At 42.4% G+C, this 20,741-nt stretch overlaps 1 protein-coding gene across 1 annotated transcript in view; it reads left to right on the top strand.

Annotated features, from left to right (window-relative positions):
• Positions 1–20,741, top strand: part of si:dkey-92j12.5 (multiple PDZ domain protein) — a 166,460-nt gene that overhangs the window by 34,799 nt on the left and 110,920 nt on the right. Inside the window, exons 4-11 of the mRNA XM_065004530.1 lie at positions 7,120–7,452; positions 9,639–9,707; positions 11,656–11,778; positions 12,056–12,286; positions 16,078–16,260; positions 16,613–16,826; positions 18,024–18,101; positions 19,275–19,354. Of these exons, the coding sequence (XP_064860602.1) occupies positions 7,120–7,452; positions 9,639–9,707; positions 11,656–11,778; positions 12,056–12,286; positions 16,078–16,260; positions 16,613–16,826; positions 18,024–18,101; positions 19,275–19,354 (1,311 nt within the window). The remainder of the gene's footprint in view (positions 1–7,119; positions 7,453–9,638; positions 9,708–11,655; positions 11,779–12,055; positions 12,287–16,077; positions 16,261–16,612; positions 16,827–18,023; positions 18,102–19,274; positions 19,355–20,741) is intronic.

Raw genomic sequence — 20,741 nt, 5'->3', positions numbered from 1 at the left:
GCCTATAGGAAGTCTGTAACAGTAAAACATTATAATGTGTCTGGTTCCTCCTCTTCCTATAGGTTTACTGTTATAATAGCAGCCTATAGGAAGTCTGTAACAGTAAACATTATAATGTGTCTGTTTCCTCCTCTTCCTATAGGTTTACTGTTATAATAGCAGCCTATAGGAAGTCTGTAACAGTAAAACATTATAATGTGTCTGTTTCCTCCTCTTCCTATAGGTTTACTGTTATAATAGCAGCCTATAGGAAGTCTGTAACAGTAAAACATTATAATGTGTCTGGTTCCTCCTCTTCCTATAGGTTTACTGTTATAATAGCAGCCTATAGGAAGTCTGTAACAGTAAAACATTATAATGTGTCTGTTTCCTCCTCTTCCTATAGGTTTACTGTTATAATAGCAGCCTATAGGTCTGTTTCCTCCTCTTCCTAAGTCTGTAACAGTAAAACATTATAATGTGTCTGTTTCCTCCTCTTCCTATAGGTTTACTGTTATAATAGCAGCCTATAGGAAGTCTGTAACAGTAAAACATTATAATGTGTCTGTTTCCTCCTCTTCCTATAGGTTTACTGTTATAATAGCAGCCTATAGGAAGTCTGTAACAGTAAAACATTATAATGTGTCTGTTTCCTCCTCTTCCTATAGGTTTACTGTTATAATAGCAGCCTATAGGAAGTCTGTAACAGTAAAACATTATAATGTGTCTGTTTCCTCCTCTTCCTATAGGTTTACTGTTATAATAGCAGCCTATAGGAAGTCTGTAACAGTAAAACATTATAATGTGTCTGTTTCCTCCTCTTCCTATAGGTTTACTGTTATAATAGCAGCCTATAGGAAGTCTGTAACAGTAAAACATTATAATGTGTCTGTTTCCTCCTCTTCCTATAGGTTTACTGTTATAATAGCAGCCTATAGGAAGTCTGTAACAGTAAACATTATAATGTGTCTGTTTCCTCCTCTTCCTATAGGTTTACTGTTATAATAGCAGCCTATAGGAAGTCTGTAACAGTAAAACATTATAATGTGTCTGTTTCCTCCTCTTCCTATAGGTTTACTGTTATAATAGCAGCCTATAGGAAGTCTGTAACAGTAAAACATTATAATGTGTCTGTTTCCTCCTCTTCCTATAGGTTTACTGTTATAATAGCAGCCTATAGGAAGTCTGTAACAGTAAACATTATAATGTGTCTGTTTCCTCCTCTTCCTATAGGTTTACTGTTATAATAGCAGCCTATAGGAAGTCTGTAACAGTAAAACATTATAATGTGTCTGTTTCCTCCTCTTCCTATAGGTTTACTGTTATAATAGCAGCCTATAGGAAGTCTGTAACAGTAAAACATTATAATGTGTCTGTTTCCTCCTCTTTCCTATAGGCTTACTGTTATAATAGCAGCCTATAGGAAGTCTGTAACAGTAAAACATTATAATGTGTCTGTTTCCTCCTCTTCCTATAGGTTTACTGTTATAATAGCAGCCTATAGGAAGTCTGTAACAGTAAAACATTATAATGTGTCTGTTTCCTCCTCTTCCTATAGGTTTACTGTTATAATAGCAGCCTATAGGAAGTCTGTAACAGTAAAACATTATAATGTGTCTGTTTCCTCCTCTTCCTATAGGTTTACTGTTATAATAGCAGCCTATAGGAAGTCTGTAACAGTAAAACATTATAATGTGTCTGTTTCCTCCTCTTCCTATAGGTTTACTGTTATAATAGCAGCCTATAGGAAGTCTGTAACAGTAAAACATTATAATGTGTCTGTTTCCTCCTCTTCCTATAGGTTTACTGTTATAATAGCAGCCTATAGGAAGTCTGTAACAGTAAAACATTATAATGTGTCTGTTTCCTCCTCTTCCTATAGGTTTACTGTTATAATAGCAGCCTATAGGAAGTCTGTAACAGTAAAACATTATAATGTGTCTGTTTCCTCCTCTTCCTATAGGTTTACTGTTATAATAGCAGCCTATAGGAAGTCTGTAACAGTAAACATTATAATGTGTCTGTTTCCTCCTCTTCCTATAGGTTTACTGTTATAATAGCAGCCTATAGGAAGTCTGTAACAGTAAAACATTATAATGTGTCTGTTTCCTCCTCTTCCTATAGGTTTACTGTTATAATAGCAGCCTATAGGAAGTCTGTAACAGTAAAACATTATAATGTGTCTGTTTCCTCCTCTTCCTATAGGTTTACTGTTATAATAGCAGCCTATAGGAAGTCTGTAACAGTAAAACATTATAATGTGTCTGTTTCCTCCTCTTCCTATAGGTTTACTGTTATAATAGCAGCCTATAGGAAGTCTGTAACAGTAAAACATTATAATGTGTCTGTTTCCTCCTCTTCCTATAGGTTTACTGTTATAATAGCAGCCTATAGGAAGTCTGTAACAGTAAACATTATAATGTGTCTGTTTCCTCCTCTTCCTATAGGTTTACTGTTATAATAGCAGCCTATAGGAAGTCTGTAACAGTAAAACATTATAATGTGTCTGTTTCCTCCTCTTCCTATAGGTTTACTGTTATAATAGCAGCCTAGGAAGTCTGTAACAGTAAAACATTATAATGTGTCTGTTTCCTCCTCTTCCTATAGGTTTACTGTTATAATAGCAGCCTATAGGAAGTCTGTAACAGTAAAACATTATAATGTGTCTGTTTCCTCCTCTTCCTATAGGTTTACTGTTATAATAGCAGCCTATAGGAAGTCTGTAACAGTAAAACATTATAATGTGTCTGTTTCCTCCTCTTCCTATAGGTTTACTGTTATAATAGCAGCCTATAGGAAGTCTGTAACAGTAAAACATTATAATGTGTCTGTTTCCTCCTCTTCCTATAGGTTTACTGTTATAATAGCAGCCTATAGGAAGTCTGTAACAGTAAAACATTATAATGTGTCTGTTTCCTCCTCTTCCTATAGGTTTACTGTTATAATAGCAGCCTATAGGAAGTCTGTAACAGTAAAACATTATAATGTGTCTGTTTCCTCCTCTTCCTATAGGTTTACTGTTATAATAGCAGCCTATAGGAAGTCTGTAACAGTAAACATTATAATGTGTCTGTTTTCTCCTCTTCCTATAGGTTTACTGTTATAATAGCAGCCTATAGGAAGTCTGTATAAAACATTATAATGTGTCTGTTTCCTCCTCTTCCTATAGGTTTACTGTTATAATAGCAGCCTATAGGAAGTCTGTAACAGTAAAACATTATAATGTGTCTGTTTCCTCCTCTTCCTATAGGTTTACTGTTATAATAGCAGCCTATAGGAAGTCTGTAACAGTAAACAGTATAATGTGTCTGTTTCCTCCTCTTCCTATAGGTTTACTGTTATAATAGCAGCCTATAGGAAGTCTGTAACAGTAAAACATTATAATGTGTCTGTTTCCTCCTCTTCCTATAGGTTTACTGTTATAATAGCAGCCTATAGGAAGTCTGTAACAGTAAAACATTATAATGTGTCTGTTTCCTCCTCTTCCTATAGGTTTACTGTTATAATAGCAGCCTATAGGAAGTCTGTAACAGTAAACATTATAATGTGTCTGTTTCCTCCTCTTCCTATAGGTTTACTGTTATAATAGCAGCCTATAGGAAGTCTGTAACAGTAAACAGTATAATGTGTCTGTTTCCTCCTCTTCCTATAGGTTTACTGTTATAATAGCAGCCTATAGGAAGTCTGTAACAGTAGACAGTATAATGTGTCTGTTTCCTCCTCTTCCTATAGGTTTACTGTTATAATAGCAGCCTATAGGAAGTCTGTAACAGTAAAACATTATAATGTGTCTGTTTCTCCTCTTCCTATAGGTTTACTGTTATAATAGCAGCCTATAGGAAGTCTGTAACAGTAAACAGTATAATGTGTCTGTTTCCTCCTCTTCCTATAGGTTTACTGTTATAATAGCAGCCTATAGGAAGTCTGTAACAGTAAACATTATAATGTGTCTGTTTCCTCCTCTTCCTATAGGTTTACTGTTATAATAGCAGCCTATAGGAAGTCTGTAACAGTAAACAGTATAATGTGTCTGTTTCCTCCTCTTCCTATAGGTTTACTGTTTATAATAGCAGCCTATAGGAAGTCTGTAACAGTAAACATTATAATGTGTCTGTTTCCTCCTCTTCCTATAGGTTTACTGTTATAATAGCAGCCTATAGGAAGTCTGTAACAGTAAAACATTATAATGTGTCTGTTTCCTCCTCTTCCTATAGGTTTACTGTTATAATAGCAGCCTATAGGAAGTCTGTAACAGTAGACATTATAATGTGTCTGTTTCCTCCTCTTCCTATAGGTTTACTGTTATAATAGCAGCCTATAGGAAGTCTGTAACAGTAAAACATTATAATGTGTCTGGTTCCTCCTCTTCCTATAGGTTTACTGTTATAATAGCAGCCTATAGGAAGTCTGTAACAGTAAAACATTATAATGTGTCTGTTTCCTCCTCTTCCTATAGGTTTACTGTTATAATAGCAGCCTATAGGAAGTCTGTAACAGTAAACATTATAATGTGTCTGTTTCCTCCTCTTCCTATAGGTTTACTGTTATAATAGCAGCCTATAGGAAGTCTGTAACAGTAAACATTATAATGTGTCTGTTTCCTCCTCTTCCTATAGGTTTACTGTTATAATAGCAGCCTATAGGAAGTCTGTAACAGTAAACATTATAATGTGTCTGTTTCCTCCTCTTCCTATAGGTTTACTGTTATAATAGCAGCCTATAGGAAGTCTGTAACAGTAAAACATTATAATGTGTCTGTTTCCTCCTCTTCCTATAGGTTTACTGTTATAATAGCAGCCTATAGGAAGTCTGTAACAGTAAAACATTATAATGTGTCTGTTTCCTCCTCTTCCTATAGGTTTACTGTTATAATAGCAGCCTATAGGAAGTCTGTAACAGTAGACATTATAATGTGTCTGTTTCCTCCTCTTCCTATAGGTTTACTGTTATAATAGCAGCCTATAGGAAGTCTGTAACAGTAAACATTATAATGTGTCTGTTTCCTCCTCTTCCTATAGGTTTACTGTTATAATAGCAGCCTATAGGAAGTCTGTAACAGTAAAACATTATAATGTGTCTGTTTCCTCCTCTTCCTATAGGCTTACTGTTATAATAGCAGCCTATAGGAAGTCTGTAGCAGTAAAACAGTAGAATGTGTCTGTTTCCTCCTCTTCCTATAGGTTTACTGTTATAATAGCAGCCTATAGGAAGTCTGTAACAGTAAACAGTATAATGTGACTGTTTCCTCCTCTTCCTATAGGTTTACTGTTATAATAGCAGCCTATAGGAAGTCTGTAACAGTAAACAGTATAATGTGTCTGTTTCCTCCTCTTCCTATAGGCTTACTGTTATAATAGCAGCCTATAGGAAGTCTGTAACAGTAAACAGTATAATGTGACTGTTTCCTCCTCTTCCTATAGGTTTACTGTTATAATAGCAGCCTATAGGAAGTCTGTAGCAGTAAAACAGTATAATGTGTCTGTTTCCTCCTCTTCCTATAGGCTTAGTGTTATAATAGCAGCCTATAGGAAGTCTGTAACAGTAAACAGTATAATGTGACTGTTTCCTCCTCTTCCTATAGGCTTACTGTTATAATAGCAGCCTATAGGAAGTCTGTAACAGTAAAACAGTATAATGTGTCTGTTTCCTCCTCTTCCTATAGGCTTACTGTTATAATAGCAGCCTATAGGAAGTCTGTAGCAGTAAAACAGTATAATGTGACTGTTTCCTCCTCTTCCTATAGGCTTACTGTTATAATAGCAGCCTATAGGAAGTCTGTAACAGTAAACAGTATAATGTGACTGTTTCCTCCTCTTCCTATAGGTTCCTATAGGAAGTTTTTTAACTAGTCAGTTATAAATTCCACATTTTCAATATGGGTTAACTGGTTTCCCTATTTAACTAGGTTAAACAGTATAATGTGACTGTTTCCTCCTCTTCCTATAGGTTTACTGTTATAATAGTGGGTTAGTCTAGGAACAGTGGGTTAACTAGGAACAGTGGGTTAACTGGTCTAGGAACAGGAAGTCTGGTCTTCCTATAAAAATAGTGGTCTAGGGAATGGGACTGGTTTAGGAACAGTGGGTTAAGTCTGGTCTCTTCCACAGTTAACTGGTCTAGGAACTGGTCCTAGTGGGTTAACTGGTCTAGGAACAGTAAACAGGTTATAATAGTATAGGAAGTCTGTAACAGTAAAACAGTATAACATGGGTGACTGTTTCCTCCTCTTCTATGGGTTAACTGGTTATAATAGCAGTTAACTGGTCTGGAACAGTGGGTTAACTATATAGGAACAGTGGGTTAACTGGTCTAGGAACTGGGTCTTCCTAGGAACATCTGTTATCTGGTTAGGGAACTGGTCTAGGAACAGTGGGTTAACAGTATAATGTGACTGTTTGTCTGGTCTAGGAACAGTGGGTTAACTGGTCTAGGAACAGTGGTTTAACTGGTCTAGGTTTAACTGGTCTTCCTAAACAGTGGGTTAACTGGTCTAACAGTGGGTTAACTGGTTCAGTGGGTTTTTAATTTTAACTGGTCTTCCTATAAACTGGGTTAGGCAAAACAGTATAATGTCTAGGAACAGTGGGTTAATTTATTTGAACAAATTCTAGGCAGTCATTTTCTTATTTTAATGACTGGCCTAGGAACAGTGGGTTAACTGGTCTAGGAACAGTGGGTTAACTGGTCTAGGAACAGTGGGTTAACTGGTCTAGGAACAGTGGGTTAACTGGTCTAGGAACAGTGGGTTAACTGGTCTAGGAACAGTGGGTTACTGGTCTAGGAACAGTGGGTTAACTGGTCTAGGAACAGTGGGTTAACTGGTCTAGGAACAGTGGGTTACTGGTCTAGGAACAGTGGGTTAACTGGTCTAGGAACAGTGGGTTAACTGGTCTAGGAACAGTGGGTTAACTGGTCTAGGAACAGTGGGTTAACTGCCTGTTCAGGGGCAGAACGACAGATTTGTACCTTGTCAGCTGTTTAGATAGGATGGACCGATGGACCAAAGACATGGATTGGACTTCGGTTTACACAACATCACGATCACAGTTGGACGGATGGATATTCTGTGGTCGACATTGACACACCTGTCAGCAAAACAGAGATATTTAAATTGCCCCCCCCTTCTCCTCTCTCTCCCAGGAGAAGAAGTCAGTACCGAAGTCTGTATCCCTCAACACGGGTCTCTCCACGGCCATGTCTCTGGGCCTGAGGACCCTCTCCCATAGTGACTCCTATACCTGGGCACAGAACAACAGCAGCAGCAGTACTGGAGGAGGAGGAGGAGGAGGAGGAGGAGGAGGAGGAGGAGGAGGAGGAGGAGGAGGAGGAGGAGGAGGAGGAGGAGGAGGTGGAGGAGGTAGCCCCCCTGCTAAACCCTTCCTACCTCGGCAGAACTACGGAGGCAGTCTCAGTGCTCTCAACACAAACACAGAAAACAACGCCGTGACCAATAAGATACAGTGTATGACTCAGGTAAGGGTGTGGGTTATATCATATCCTATTCTGGTCTAGGGCTGATCTAGGATCAGTTTTTAGCTTTTTAGTTCATAATGACTCAGGTAAGGGTGTGGGTTATATCGTATCCTATTCTGGTCTAGTTCTGATCTAGGATCAGTTTTTAGCTTTTTAGTTCATAATGAATAAGATACCTGTACTCTCGCACACTGACTCGGTACTGGTACCCCCTGTATATAACCTCCACACTGACTCGGTACTGGTACCCCCTGTATATAACCTCCACACTGACTCGGCACTGGTACCCCCTGTATATAACCTCCACATTGACTCTGTACTGGTACCCCCTGTATATAACCTCCACACTGACTCGGTACTAGTACCCCCTGTATATAACCTCCACACTGACTCGGCACTGGTACCCCCTGTATATAACCTCCACACTGACTCGGTACTGGTACCCCCTGTATATAGCCTCCACATTGACTCTGTACTGATGACCCCTGTATATAGCCTCCACACTGACTCGGTACTGGTGCCCCCTGTATATAACCTCCACATTGACTCTGTACTGGTACCCCCTGTATATAACCTCCACACTGACTCGGCACTGGTACCCCCTGTATATAACCTCCACATTGACTCTGTACCGGTACCCCCTGTATATAGCCTCCACATTGACTCTGTACCGGTACCCCCTGTATATAACCTCCACATTGACTCTGTACTGGTACCCCCTGTATATAGCCTCCACACTGACTCGGTACTGGTGCCCCCTGTATATAACCTCCACACTGACTCGGTACTAGTATCCCTTGTCTATAGCCTCCACATTGACTCTGTACTGATGACCCCTGTATATAACCTCCACACTGACTCTGTACTGGTACCCCCTGTATATAGCCTCCACACTGACTCGGTACCAGTATCCCTGTATATAACCTCCACACTGACTCGGTACTGGTGCCCCCTGTATATAACTTCCACACTGACTCAGTACCGGTACCCCCTGTATATAACCTCCACATTGACTCTGTACCGGTACCCCCTGTATATAACCTCCACATTGACTCTGTACCGGTACCCCCTGTATATAGCCTCCACATTGACTCTGTACCGGTACCCCCTGTATATAGCCTCCACACTGACTCGGTACTGGTGCCCCTGTATATAGCCTCCACACTGACTCGGTACTGGTGCCCCTGTATATAGCCTCCACACTGACTCGGTACTGGTGACCCCTGTATATAGCCTCCACACTGACTCGGTACTGGTGACCCCTGTATATAGCCTCCACACTGACTCGGTACTGGTGACCCCTGTATAAAGCCTCCACACTGACTCGGTACTGATGACCCCTGTATATAGCCTCCACACTGACTCGGTACTGGTGACCCCTGTATAAAGCCTCCACACTGACTCGGTACTGGTGACCCCTGTATATAGCCTCCACACTGACTCGGTACTGGTGACCCCTGTATATAGCCACGTTATTGTTAATTTTATTATGTTACTTTTTATTATTACTTTTTTTATTTTAGTCAACTTGGTCATTCTTTTATTAACTCTTCTTGAAATGCACTGTTGGTTAAGGGCTTGTAAGTAAAGCATTTCACGGTAAGGTCTACACTTGTATTCAACACATACTGACAAATACAGTTTGATTTGATTTTATGGACAGATCGTAGATCAGCGATTATACTCTGAGATGCTTTGTGGATACGGGCAAAGAGGTACCTTTTCACCTCACATTTTTTGTCCAATCCCACCACTGTGACACCAGGGTGCGTACGGGCAAAGAGGTACCTTTTCACCTCACATTTTTTGTCCAATCCCACCACTGTGACACCAGGGTGCGTACGGGCAAAGAGGTACCTTTTCACCTCACATTTTTTGTCCAATCCCACCACTGTGACACCAGGGTGCGTACGGGCAAAGAGGTACCTTTTCACCTCACATTTTTTGTCCAATCCCACCACTGTGACACCAGGGTGCGTACGGGTAAAGAGGTACCTTTTCACCTCACATTTTTTGTCCAATCCCACCACTGTGACACCAGGGTGCGTTTTCATGAAGAGTCTCAGTACGAGTGCTGATCTAGGATCAGTCCCCCCCCGTTCATGTCGTCTGATTCATCAGGATCTGAAAGGGACAATTGGTCATGCAGGTCTAATTAGCTGACATTAGTGTCCTTCTTTTCCCAGTTATGTACGCCTCCACGAATCTCCAGGACCTTATCGATGGGAAGGAACCTGTCGTATATCGCCAACGAGGTGAGTTCCCCATCCTACATACTTTACAATGAGGTGAGTTCCCCATCCTACATACTTTACAATGAGGTGAGTTCCCATGTCCTACATACTTTACAATGAGGTGAGTTCCCCATCCTACATACTTTACAATGAGGTCAGTTCCCATGTCCTACATACTTTACAACGAGGTGAGTTCCCCATCCTACATACTTTACAATGAGGTGAGTTCCCCATCCTACATACTTTACAATGAGGTGAGTTCCCCATCCTACATACTTTACAATGAGGTGAGTTCCCATGTCTTATCTACTTTACAACGAGGTGAGTTCCCATGTCGAACATACTTTACAATGAGGTGAGTTCCCATGTCGAACATACTTTACAACGAGGTGAGTTCCCCATCCTACATACTTTACAACGAGGTCAGTTCCCATGTCTTACATACTTTACAACGAGGTGAGTTCCTGTGTCTTACATACTTTACAACGAGGTGAGTTCCTGTGTCTTACATACTTTACAACGAGGTCAGTTCCCATGTCTTACATAATTTACAACGAGGTGAGTTCCCGTGTCTTATCTACTTTACAACAAGGTGAGTTCCCGTGTCTTACATACTTTACAATGAGGTGAGTTCCCCATCCTACATACTTTACAACAAGGTGAGTTCCCCTTGTCTTACATACTTTACAACAAGCTGAGTTCCCATGTCTTATATACTTTACAACCAGGTGAGTTCCCCTTGTCTTACATACTTTACAACAAGGTGAGTTCCCATGTCTTACATACTTTACAATGAGGTGAGTTCCCATGTCTTACATACTTTACAATGAGGTGAGTTCCCTTGACCTACATACTTTACAACGAGGTGAGTTTCCATGTCCTACATACTTTACAATGAGGTGAGTTCCCATGTCTTAACTACTTTACAACGAGGTAAGTTCCCCTTGTCTTACATACTTTACAACAAGGTGAGTTCCCTTGACTTACATACTTTACAACAAGGTGAGTTCCCGTGTCTTACATACTTTACAACCAGGTGAGTTCCCCTTGTCTTACATACTTTACAACCAGGTGAGTTCCCTTGACTTACATACTTTACAACAAGGTGAGTTCCCGTGTCTTATATACTTTACAACCAGGTGAGTTCCCCTTGTCTTACATACTTTACAACCAGGTGAGTTCCCCTTGTCTTACATACTTTACAACAAGGTGAGTTCCCTTGTCTTACATACTTTACAACAAGGTGAGTTCCCTTGTCTTACATACATTACAACGAGGTGAGTTCCCATGTCTTACATACTTTACAACGAGGTGAGTTCCCATGTCTTAACTACTTTACAACCAGGTGAGTTCACATACTTTACAACAGGTGAGTTCCCTTGTCTTACATACTTTACAACAAGGTGAGTTCCCTTGTCTTACATACTTTACAACCAGGTGAGTTCCCCTTGTCTTACATACTTTACAACAAGGTGAGTTCCCTTGTCTTACATACTTTACAACAAGGTGAGTTCCCTTGTCTTACATACTTTACAACAAGGTGAGTTCCCTTGTCTTACATACTTTACAACGAGGTGAGTTCCCCTTGTCTTACATACTTTACAACAAGGTGAGTTCCCTTGTCTTACATACTTTACAACGAGGTGAGTTCCCATGTCTTACATACTTTACAACGAGGTGAGTTCCCATGTCTTACATACTTTACAACCAGGTGAGTTCCCCTTGTCTTACATACTTTACAACCAGGTGAGTTCCCATGTCTTACATACTTTACAACAAGGTGAGTTCCCTTGTCTTACATACTTTACAACGAGGTGAGTTCCCATGTCTTACATACTTTACAACGAGGTGAGTTCCCGTGTCTTACAGTAAATTAGGAAACCCTGTCTGTGTGTGTAGTTGACCATCTCTCTTTCTTTCTCTCTCCCCTTTCTCTCTCTGTCTCTCCCTCCATCTCTCTCCCTCTCAGAAGCGTCACATAGAGTTGATAGAGCTGGAGAACGATGGGAAGGGGCTGGGCTTCGGCATTGTAGGGGGTCGATCCTCTGGAGTCCTGGTCAAAACCATCCTACCAAGTGGCCCTGCTGGACTGGTATGTCGGTCAATCAATCAATACAACATCAACTTAGTTTGATCAGCCTAAGTGAAATGTGACAAAGTCACACTGCTGGATAACATAGACATGAAACACACCGTAGGTTCCAACACGTTTTGTCACCTTCAACCCCCACTGTGTACGACAACCAGTCACTTGTGAATTGTCTTTAAATTACTGAGTCAGCATTTTAAAAAATGTGACATGTCAAAGTAGAACACACAACAATCTGTAACAGTGATGAAAAAGTGATGTAACATCCCTCCCCTCCCAGGACAAGCGTCTGCGCAGCGGGGACCACATCCTGCGTATCGGGGACACAGACCTGGCGGGCATGGGCAACGAGGAAGTGGCTCACGTTCTCCGCAACGCAGGGTCAAGGGTCAAACTGTTGATTGCTCGGGACGTCGCCGTCTCCACGGGAACCAACGACCTCTCCCTCCCCTCGCCCCCGCTCCCTCTCCTCGCCCAGCAACAACAGAGGGTGGCCAGGATGGGCAAACTGGTACGTGTGGAGGGGAGAGGTAACCTGTAACTAGACTAGACAGAGCAGCTCTCCATGATGAGGAGATGACAACGCCCCAGGGATCCTAACCTGTAACTAGACTAGACAGAGCAGCTCTCCATAATGAGGAGATGACAACGCCCCAGGGATCCTACCCTGTAACTAGACTAGACAGAGCAGCTCTCCATAATGAAGAGATGACAACGCCCCAGGGATCCTACCCTGTAACTAGACTAGACAGAGCAGCTCTCCATAATGAAGAGATGACAACGCCCCAGGGATCCTACCCTGTAACTAGACTAGACAGAGCAGCTCTCCATAATGAGGAGATGACAACGCCCCAGGGATCCTACACTGTAACTAGACTAGACAGAGCAGCTCTCCATAATGAGGAGATGACAACGCCCCAGGGATCCTACCCTGTAACTAGACTAGACAGAGCAGCTCTCCATAATGAGGAGATGAGGCCCCAGGGATCCTACCCTGTAACTAGACTAGACAGAGCAGCTCTCCATAATGAGGAGATGACAACGCCCCAGGGATCCTAACCTGTAACTAGACTAGACAGAGCAGCTCTCCATAATGAGGAGATGAGGCCCCAGGGATCCTACCCTGTAACTAGACTAGACAGAGCAGCTCTCCATGATGAGGAGATTACAACACCCCAGGGACCCTACCCTGTAACTAGACTAGACAGAGCAGCTCTCCATAATGAGGAGATGACAACGCCCCAGGGATCCTACCCTGTAACTAGACTAGACAGAGCAGCTCTCGATAATGAGGAGATGACAACGCCCCAGGGATCCTACCCTGTAACTAGACTAGACAGAGCAGCTCTCCATAATGAAGAGATGACAACGCCCCAGGGATTCTACCCTGTAACTAGACTAGACAGAGCAGCTCTCCATAATGAGGAGATGACAACGCCCCAGGGACCCTACCCTGTAACTAGACTAGACAGAGCAGCTCTCCATAATGAGGAGATGACAACGCCCCAGGGATCCTAACCTGTAACTAGACTAGACAGAGCAGCTCTCCATAATGAGGAGATGAGGCCCCAGGGATCCTACCCTGTAACTAGACTAGACAGAGCAGCTCTCCATGATGAGGAGATGACAACGCCCCAGGGATCCTACCCTGTAACTAGACTAGACAGAGCAGCTCTCCATAATGAGGAGATGACAACGCCCCAGGGATCCTACCCTGTAACTAGACTAGACAGAGCAGCTCTCCATAATGAGGAGATGACAACGTCCCAGGGATCCTAACCTGTAACTAGACTAGACAGAGCAGCTCTCCATGATGAAGAGATGAGAAGGCCCAGGGATCCAAACTAAGGACATGCCATAGCCTGGCTGAAACAAACCAATAAGAGATGAGAAGGCCCAGGGATCCAAACTAAGGACACGCTGTAGCCTGGCTGAAACAAACCAATAAGAGATGAGAAGGCCCAGGGATCCAAACTAAGGACACGCCATAGCCTGGCTGGCATGAACCAATAAGAGATGAGAAGGATCAGGGATCCAAACTAAGGACACGCCATAGCCTGGCTGGCACGAACCAATAAGAGATGAGAAGGCCCAGGGATTCAAACTAAGGACATGCCATAGCCTGGCTGGCACGAACCAATAAGAGATGAGAAGGCCCAGGGATCCAAACTAAGGACATGCCATAGCCTGGCTGGCACGAACCAATAAGAGATGAGAAGGCCCAGGGATCCAAACTAAGGACACGCCATAGCCTGGCTGAAACAAACCAATAAGAGATGAGAAGGCCCAGGGATCCAAACTAAGGACACGCAATAGCCTGGCTGAAACAAACCAATAAGAGATGAGAAGGCCCAGGGATCCAAACTAAGGACACGCTGTAGCCTGGCTGGCACGAACCAATAAGAGATGAGAAGGCCCAGGGATCCAAACTAAGGACATGCCATAGCCTGGCTGGCACGAACCAATAAGAGATGAGAAGGCCCAGGGATCCAAACTAAGGACACGCCGTAGCCTGGCTGAAACAAACCAATAAGAGATGAGAAGGCCCAGGGATCCAAACTAAGGACACGCAATAGCCTGGCTGAAACAAACCAATAAGAGATGAGAAGGCCCAGGGATCCAAACTAAGGACACGCCATAGCTTGGCTGGCATGAACCAATAAGAGATGAGAAGGCCCAGGGATCCAAACTAAGGACATGCCATAGCCTGGCTGGCACGACCCAATAAGAGATGAGAAGGCCCAGGGATCCAAACTAAGGACACGCCATAGCCTGGCTGGCACGAACCAATAAGAGATGAGAAGGCCCAGGGATCCAAACTAAGGACACGCCATAGCCTGGCTGGCACGACCCAATAAGAGATGAGAAGGCCCAGGGATCCAAACTAAGGACACGCCATAGCCTGGCTGGCACGAACCAATAAGAGATGAGAAGGCCCAGGGATCCAAACTAAGGACACGCCATAGCCTGGCTGGCACGAACCAATAAGAGATGAGAAGGCCCAGGGATCCAAACTAAGGACACGCCATAGCCTGCCTGGCATGAACCAATAAGAGATGAGAAGGCCCAGGGATCCAAACTAAGGACATGCCATAGCCTGGCTGGCACGACCCAATAAGAGATGAGAAGGCCCAGGGATCCAAACTAAGGACATGCCATAGCCTGGCTGGCACGACCCAATAAGAGATGAGAAGGCCCAGGGATCCAAACTAAGGACATGCCAGAGCCTGGCTGGCACGACCCAATAAGAGATGAGAAGGCCCAGGGATCCAAACTAAGGACATGCCGTAGCCTGGCTGGCATGAACCAATAAGAGATGAGAAGGCCCAGGGATCCAAACTAAGGACATGCCATAGCCTGGCTGGCATGAACCAAAGCGCCTAGAACACTCGAAAGTCAATATTGCACAATTGATATTACAATATTTAACACATTTCTCCCTGTGTTGTGTATTGTGTTCCATATCTCCATAGTAACACATTTCTCCCTGTGTTGTGTATTGTGTTCCATATCTCCATAGTAACACATTTCTCCCTGTGTTGTGTATTGTGTTCCATATCTCCATAGTAACACATTTCTCCCTGTGTTGTGTATTGTGTTCCATATCTCCATAGTAACACATTTCTCCCTGTGTTGTGTATTGTGTTCCGTATCTCATAGTAACACATTTCTCCCTGTGTTGTGTATTGTGTTCCATATCGCCATAGTAACACATTTCTCCCTGTGTTGTGTATTGTGTTCCGTATCTCATAGTAACACATTTCTCCCTGTGTTGTGTATTGTGTTCCGTATCTCCATAGTAACACATTTCTCCCTGTGTTGTGTATTGTGTTCCATATCTCCATAGTAACACATTTCTCCCTGTGTTGTGTATTGTGTTCCGTATCTCCATAGTAACACATTTCCCCCTGTGTTGTGTATTGTGTTCCGTATCTCCATAGTAACACATTTCTCCCTGTGTTGTGTATTGTGTTCCGTATCTCCATAGTAACACATTTCTCCCTGTGTTGTGTATTGTGTTCCGTATCGCCATAGTAACACATTTCTCCCCGCGTTGTGTATTGTGTTCCGTATCTCCATAGTAACACATTTCTCCCTGTGTTGTGTATTGTGTTCCATATCTCCATAGTAACACATTTCTCCCTGTGTTGTGTATTGTGTTCCGTATCTCCATAGTAACACATTTCTCCCTGTGTTGTGTATTGTGTTCCGTATCTCCATAGTAACACATTTCTCCCTGTGTTGTGTATTGTGTTCCGTATCTCCATAGTAACACATTTCCCCCTGTGTTGTGTATTGCAGCTGTGTGATGTGGAGGAGGACTCTGAGTACAGTGTCCAGTTCAGTAAGAACAACAGGGGCCTGGGATTCACTGTCACCAGCTCCATAGGGGAGCAGAACTCTGGGGTGCAGGTGAAGAGCATTGTGAAGGGCAGCGCTGTGGACCAAGCCAGTCAGATACACATCGGAGACAAGATCTTAGCTGTGAGAACTCTCTCTCTCTCTGTCTCTGTCTCTGTCTCTCTCTGTCTCTCTCTCTCTCTCTCTCTCTCTCTCTCTCTCTGTCTCTCTCTCTCTCTCTCTCTCTCTCTCTCTCTCTCTCTCTCTCTCTCTCTCTCTCTCTCTCTCTCTCTCTCTCTCTCTCTCTCTCTCTCTCTCTCTCTCTGTCTCTCTCTCTGTCTCTCTCTGTCTCTCTCTCTCTGTCTCTCTGTCTCTCTCTCTCTCTCTCTCTCTCAACAACACCCCATCACCCTCTCTCTCTCTCTCTCTCTCTCTCTCTCTCTGTCTCTCTCCTCCTCCCTCACCCCTTCTCCACCTCTCTGTATTCTCTCTGCAGGTGGATGGTGTCAGCCTGCAGGGCTGCAGTGAGCAGAGAGCCCTGGAGGTCCTCAGGAAGACAGGCCAGATAGTCAGACTGAGGCTGATGAGGAGGGCCTCTAGGATGGGTAAAACCATGAAGTATCCCCCTCCTCCCCTGGAGCCCTACGTCGTCACCCGTACAGAGACAGGGAAACATGACAAGACAGACCAGACTGGTGTCATCAACAGAGGTCAACTATTAATAGAGACCTTTTCACATGAACAGAGGTCAACTATTATTAGAGACCTTTTACATCAACAGAGGTCAACTAAATAGAGTCCTTTTCACATCAACAGAGGTCAACTATTAACAGAGACCTTTTACATCAACAAGAGGTCAACCATTAATAGAGACCTTTTACATCAACAGAGGTCAACCATTAATAGAGACCTTTTACATCAACAGAGGTCAACTAAATAGAGTCCTTTTCACATCAACAAGAGGTCAACCATTAATAGAGTCCTTTTCACATCAACAGAGGTCAACTAAATAGAGTCCTTTTCACATCAACAGAGGTCAACTATTAACAGAGACCTTCTACATCAACAGAGGTCAACTATTAATTGAGTCCTTTTACATCAACAGAGGTCAACTAAATATAGTCCTTTTCACATCAACAGAGGTCAACCATTAATAGAGACCTTTTACATCAACAGAGGTCAACTAAATAGAGTCCTTTTCACATCAACAAGAGGTCAACCATTAATAGAGTCCTTTTCACATCAACAGAGGTCAACTATTAACAGAGACCTTTTACATCAACAGAGGTCAACTATTAATAGAGACCTTTTACATCAACAGAGGTCAACTATTAACAGAGACCTTTTACATCAACAGAGGTCAACTATTAATAGAGACCTTTTACATCAACAGAGGTCAACTATTAATAGAGACCTTTTCACATCAACAGAGGTCAACTATTAATAGAGACCTTTTACATCAACAGTTGTCACAAAAGTGCTTAAAGATGTTTACACCAGACCATAAACCCAGACATTCATTCAACGACTGTAGCATCCCGCTGGGCACAGAGACGTCAATTCAACATCTAATCCACGTTGATGCAACGTTTTAATTTCATTGACAAACCAACGTTGATTCAACCAGTGTGTGTCTAGTGGGATTACATCTACTTTTTGATGTCTTCATACACAAGTTACATACGTACATTGTTAACTCTGAGTGTGTGTGTGTGTGTGTGTGTGTGTGTGTGTGTGTGTGTGTGTGTGTGTGTGTGTGGTTTGTGTGTGGTTTGTGTGTGTGTGTGGTGTCTGTGTGTGTGTGTGTGGTGTGTTTCTGTGTGTGTGTGTGGTGTGTGTCTGTGTGTGTGTGGTGTGTCTGTGTGTGTGGTGTGTGTGTGTGGTGTGTGTGTGTGTTTGGGCCACAGGAAAACAAATGTCTCTGCGTGAGATGTCCAGAAGAGCCAGTATGATGTACTCTGAACAACGACTAGACGCCAGAACCGGTACATATTATGCACGAGTGTGTGTGTGTGTGTGTGAGTGTGAGTGTGCGGGTGTGTGTGTGTGTGTGTGTGTGTGAGTGTATATGTGCTCACTCCTATTCTTAGTCCTCTGCAGTCAAATGTTCAGTCAACTCATTCAGCTGATTTCAGATCACTTCTTGACCTCCCTTTGGTTTATATTGAGCTGTTTGAGTTCTTTACAGGAGGTTACTGTAAATCAACTCTGATTACTGGAAGGCTGTTAGAGGTAGTTCTTTACAGGAGGTTACTGTAAATCAACTCTGATTACTGGAGGGCTGTTGGAGGTAGTTCATCAACTCTGATTACTGGAAGGCTGTTGGAGGTAGTTCTCTACAGGAGGTTACTGTAAATCAACTCTGATTACTGGAAGCCTGTTAGAGGTAGTTCTTTACAGGAGGTTACTGTAAATCAACTCTGATTACTGGAGGGCTGTTGGAGGTAGTTCATCAACTCTGATTACTGGAAGGCTGTTGGAGGTAGTTCTCTACAGGAGGTTACTGTAAATCAACTCTGATTACTGGAAGCCTGTTAGAGGTAGTTCTTTACAGGAGGTTACTGTAAATCAACTCTGATTACTGGAGGGCTGTTGGAGGTAGTTCATCAACTCTGATTACTGGAAGGCTGTTGGAGGTAGTTCTCTACAGGAGGTTACTGTAAATCAACTCTGATTACTGGAAGGCTGTTAGAGGTAGTTCTCTACAGGAGGTTACTGTAAATCAACTCTGATTACTGGAAGGCTGTTGGAGGTAGTTCTTTACAGGAGGTTACTGTAAATCAACTCTGATTACTGGAAGGCTGTTGGAGGTAGTTCTTTACAGGAGGTTACTGTAAATCAACTCTGATTACTGGAAGGCTGTTGGAGGTAGTTCTTTACAGGAGGTTACTGTAAATCAACTCTGATTACTGGAGGCTGTTGGAGGCAGTGACTAATCTTTATATGACGCTAATGCATGTGTGTTTGTGTGTGTGTGTGTGTGTGTGTGTGTGTGTGTGTGTGTGTGTGTGTGTGTGTGTGTGTGTGTGTGTGTGTGTGTGTGTGTGTGTGTGTGTGTGTGTGTGTGTGTGTGTGTGTGTGTGTGTGTGTGTGTGTGTGTGTGTGTGTGTGTGTGTGTGTGTGTGTGTGTGTGTGTGTGTGTGTGTGTGTGTGTGAAGGAGTGAAGCTGACGGCAGCAGAGGAAGAGGAGTTGAAGAGCAGGTGGCAGGCTGCTCTGGGACCCAGATATCAAGTGGTTGTACGTCTCAGACTAACTTCTCATAGTCACACATATGATCATATACCAGATTACAGTTTGTAATGACTGACGCAAACGCTTGTTCCAAACGTATATCTGTCTGTCTACAAATATTACCTCTGGCTTAGTACAGCTATCCACAGTACAGCTATATAGAGTACAGCTATCCACAGTACAGCTATATAGAGTACAGCTATATAGAGTACAGCTATATAGAGTACAGCTATATAGAGTACAGCTATATAGAGTACAGCTATATAGAGTACAGCTATATAGAGTACAGCTATATAGAGTACAGCTATATAGAGTACAGCTATATAGAGTACAGCTATATAGAGTACAGCTATATAGAGTACAGCTATACAGAGTCTATATAGAGTACAGCTATATAGAGTACAGCTATATAGAGTACAGCTATATAGAGTACAGCTATCCAGAGTACAGCTATATAGAGTACAGCTATATAGAGTACAGCTATATAGAGTACAGCTATATAGAGTACAGCTATATAGAGTACAGCTATATAGAGTACAGCTATATAGAGTACAGCAGCTATATAGAGTACAGCTATATAGAGTACAGCTATATAGAGTACAGCTATACATAGAGTACAGCTATATAGAGTACAGCTATATAGAGTACAGCTATATAGAGTACAGCTATATAGAGTACAGCTATATAGAGTACAGCAGCTATATAGAGTACAGCTATCCACAGATGAATTGAATACAGCTATAAAGTATATTGAGTACAGCTATATAGAGTACAGCTATATAGAGTACAGCTATATAGAGTACAGCTATATAGAGTACAGCTATATAGAGTACAGCTATCCAGAGTACAGCTATATAGAGTACAGCTATATAGAGTACAGCTATATAGAGTACAGCTATATAGAGTACAGCTATATAGAGTACAGCTATATAGAGTACAGCTATATAGAGTACAGCTATATAGAGTACAGCTATATAGAGTACAGCTATATAGAGTACAGCTATATAGAGTACAGCTATATAGAGTACAGCTATCCAGAGTATCAGAACTATCCAGAGTACAGCTATATAGAGTACAGCTATATAGCAGCTATCCAGTACAGCTATATAGAGTACAGCTATATAGAGTACAGCTATAGAGTACAGCTATCCAGAGTACAGCTATATAGAGTACAGCTATATAGAGTACAGCTATATAGAGTACAGCTATATAGAGTACAGCTATATAGAGTACAGCTATATAGAGTACAGCTATCCAGAGTACAGCTATATAGAGTACAGCTATATAGAGTACAGCTATATAGAGTACAGCTATCCAGAGTACAGCTATATAGAGTACAGCTATATAGAGTACAGCTATATAGAGTACAGCTATATAGAGTACAGCTATCCAG

The sequence above is a fragment of the Oncorhynchus nerka genome, linkage group LG18 (genome assembly GCF_034236695.1).
Source record: "Oncorhynchus nerka isolate Pitt River linkage group LG18, Oner_Uvic_2.0, whole genome shotgun sequence".
NCBI classification, from domain to species: domain Eukaryota; kingdom Metazoa; phylum Chordata; class Actinopteri; order Salmoniformes; family Salmonidae; genus Oncorhynchus; species Oncorhynchus nerka.
Note: the sequence above shows the minus strand (reverse complement) of the source record. Positions and strands in the feature narration are given on the sequence as shown.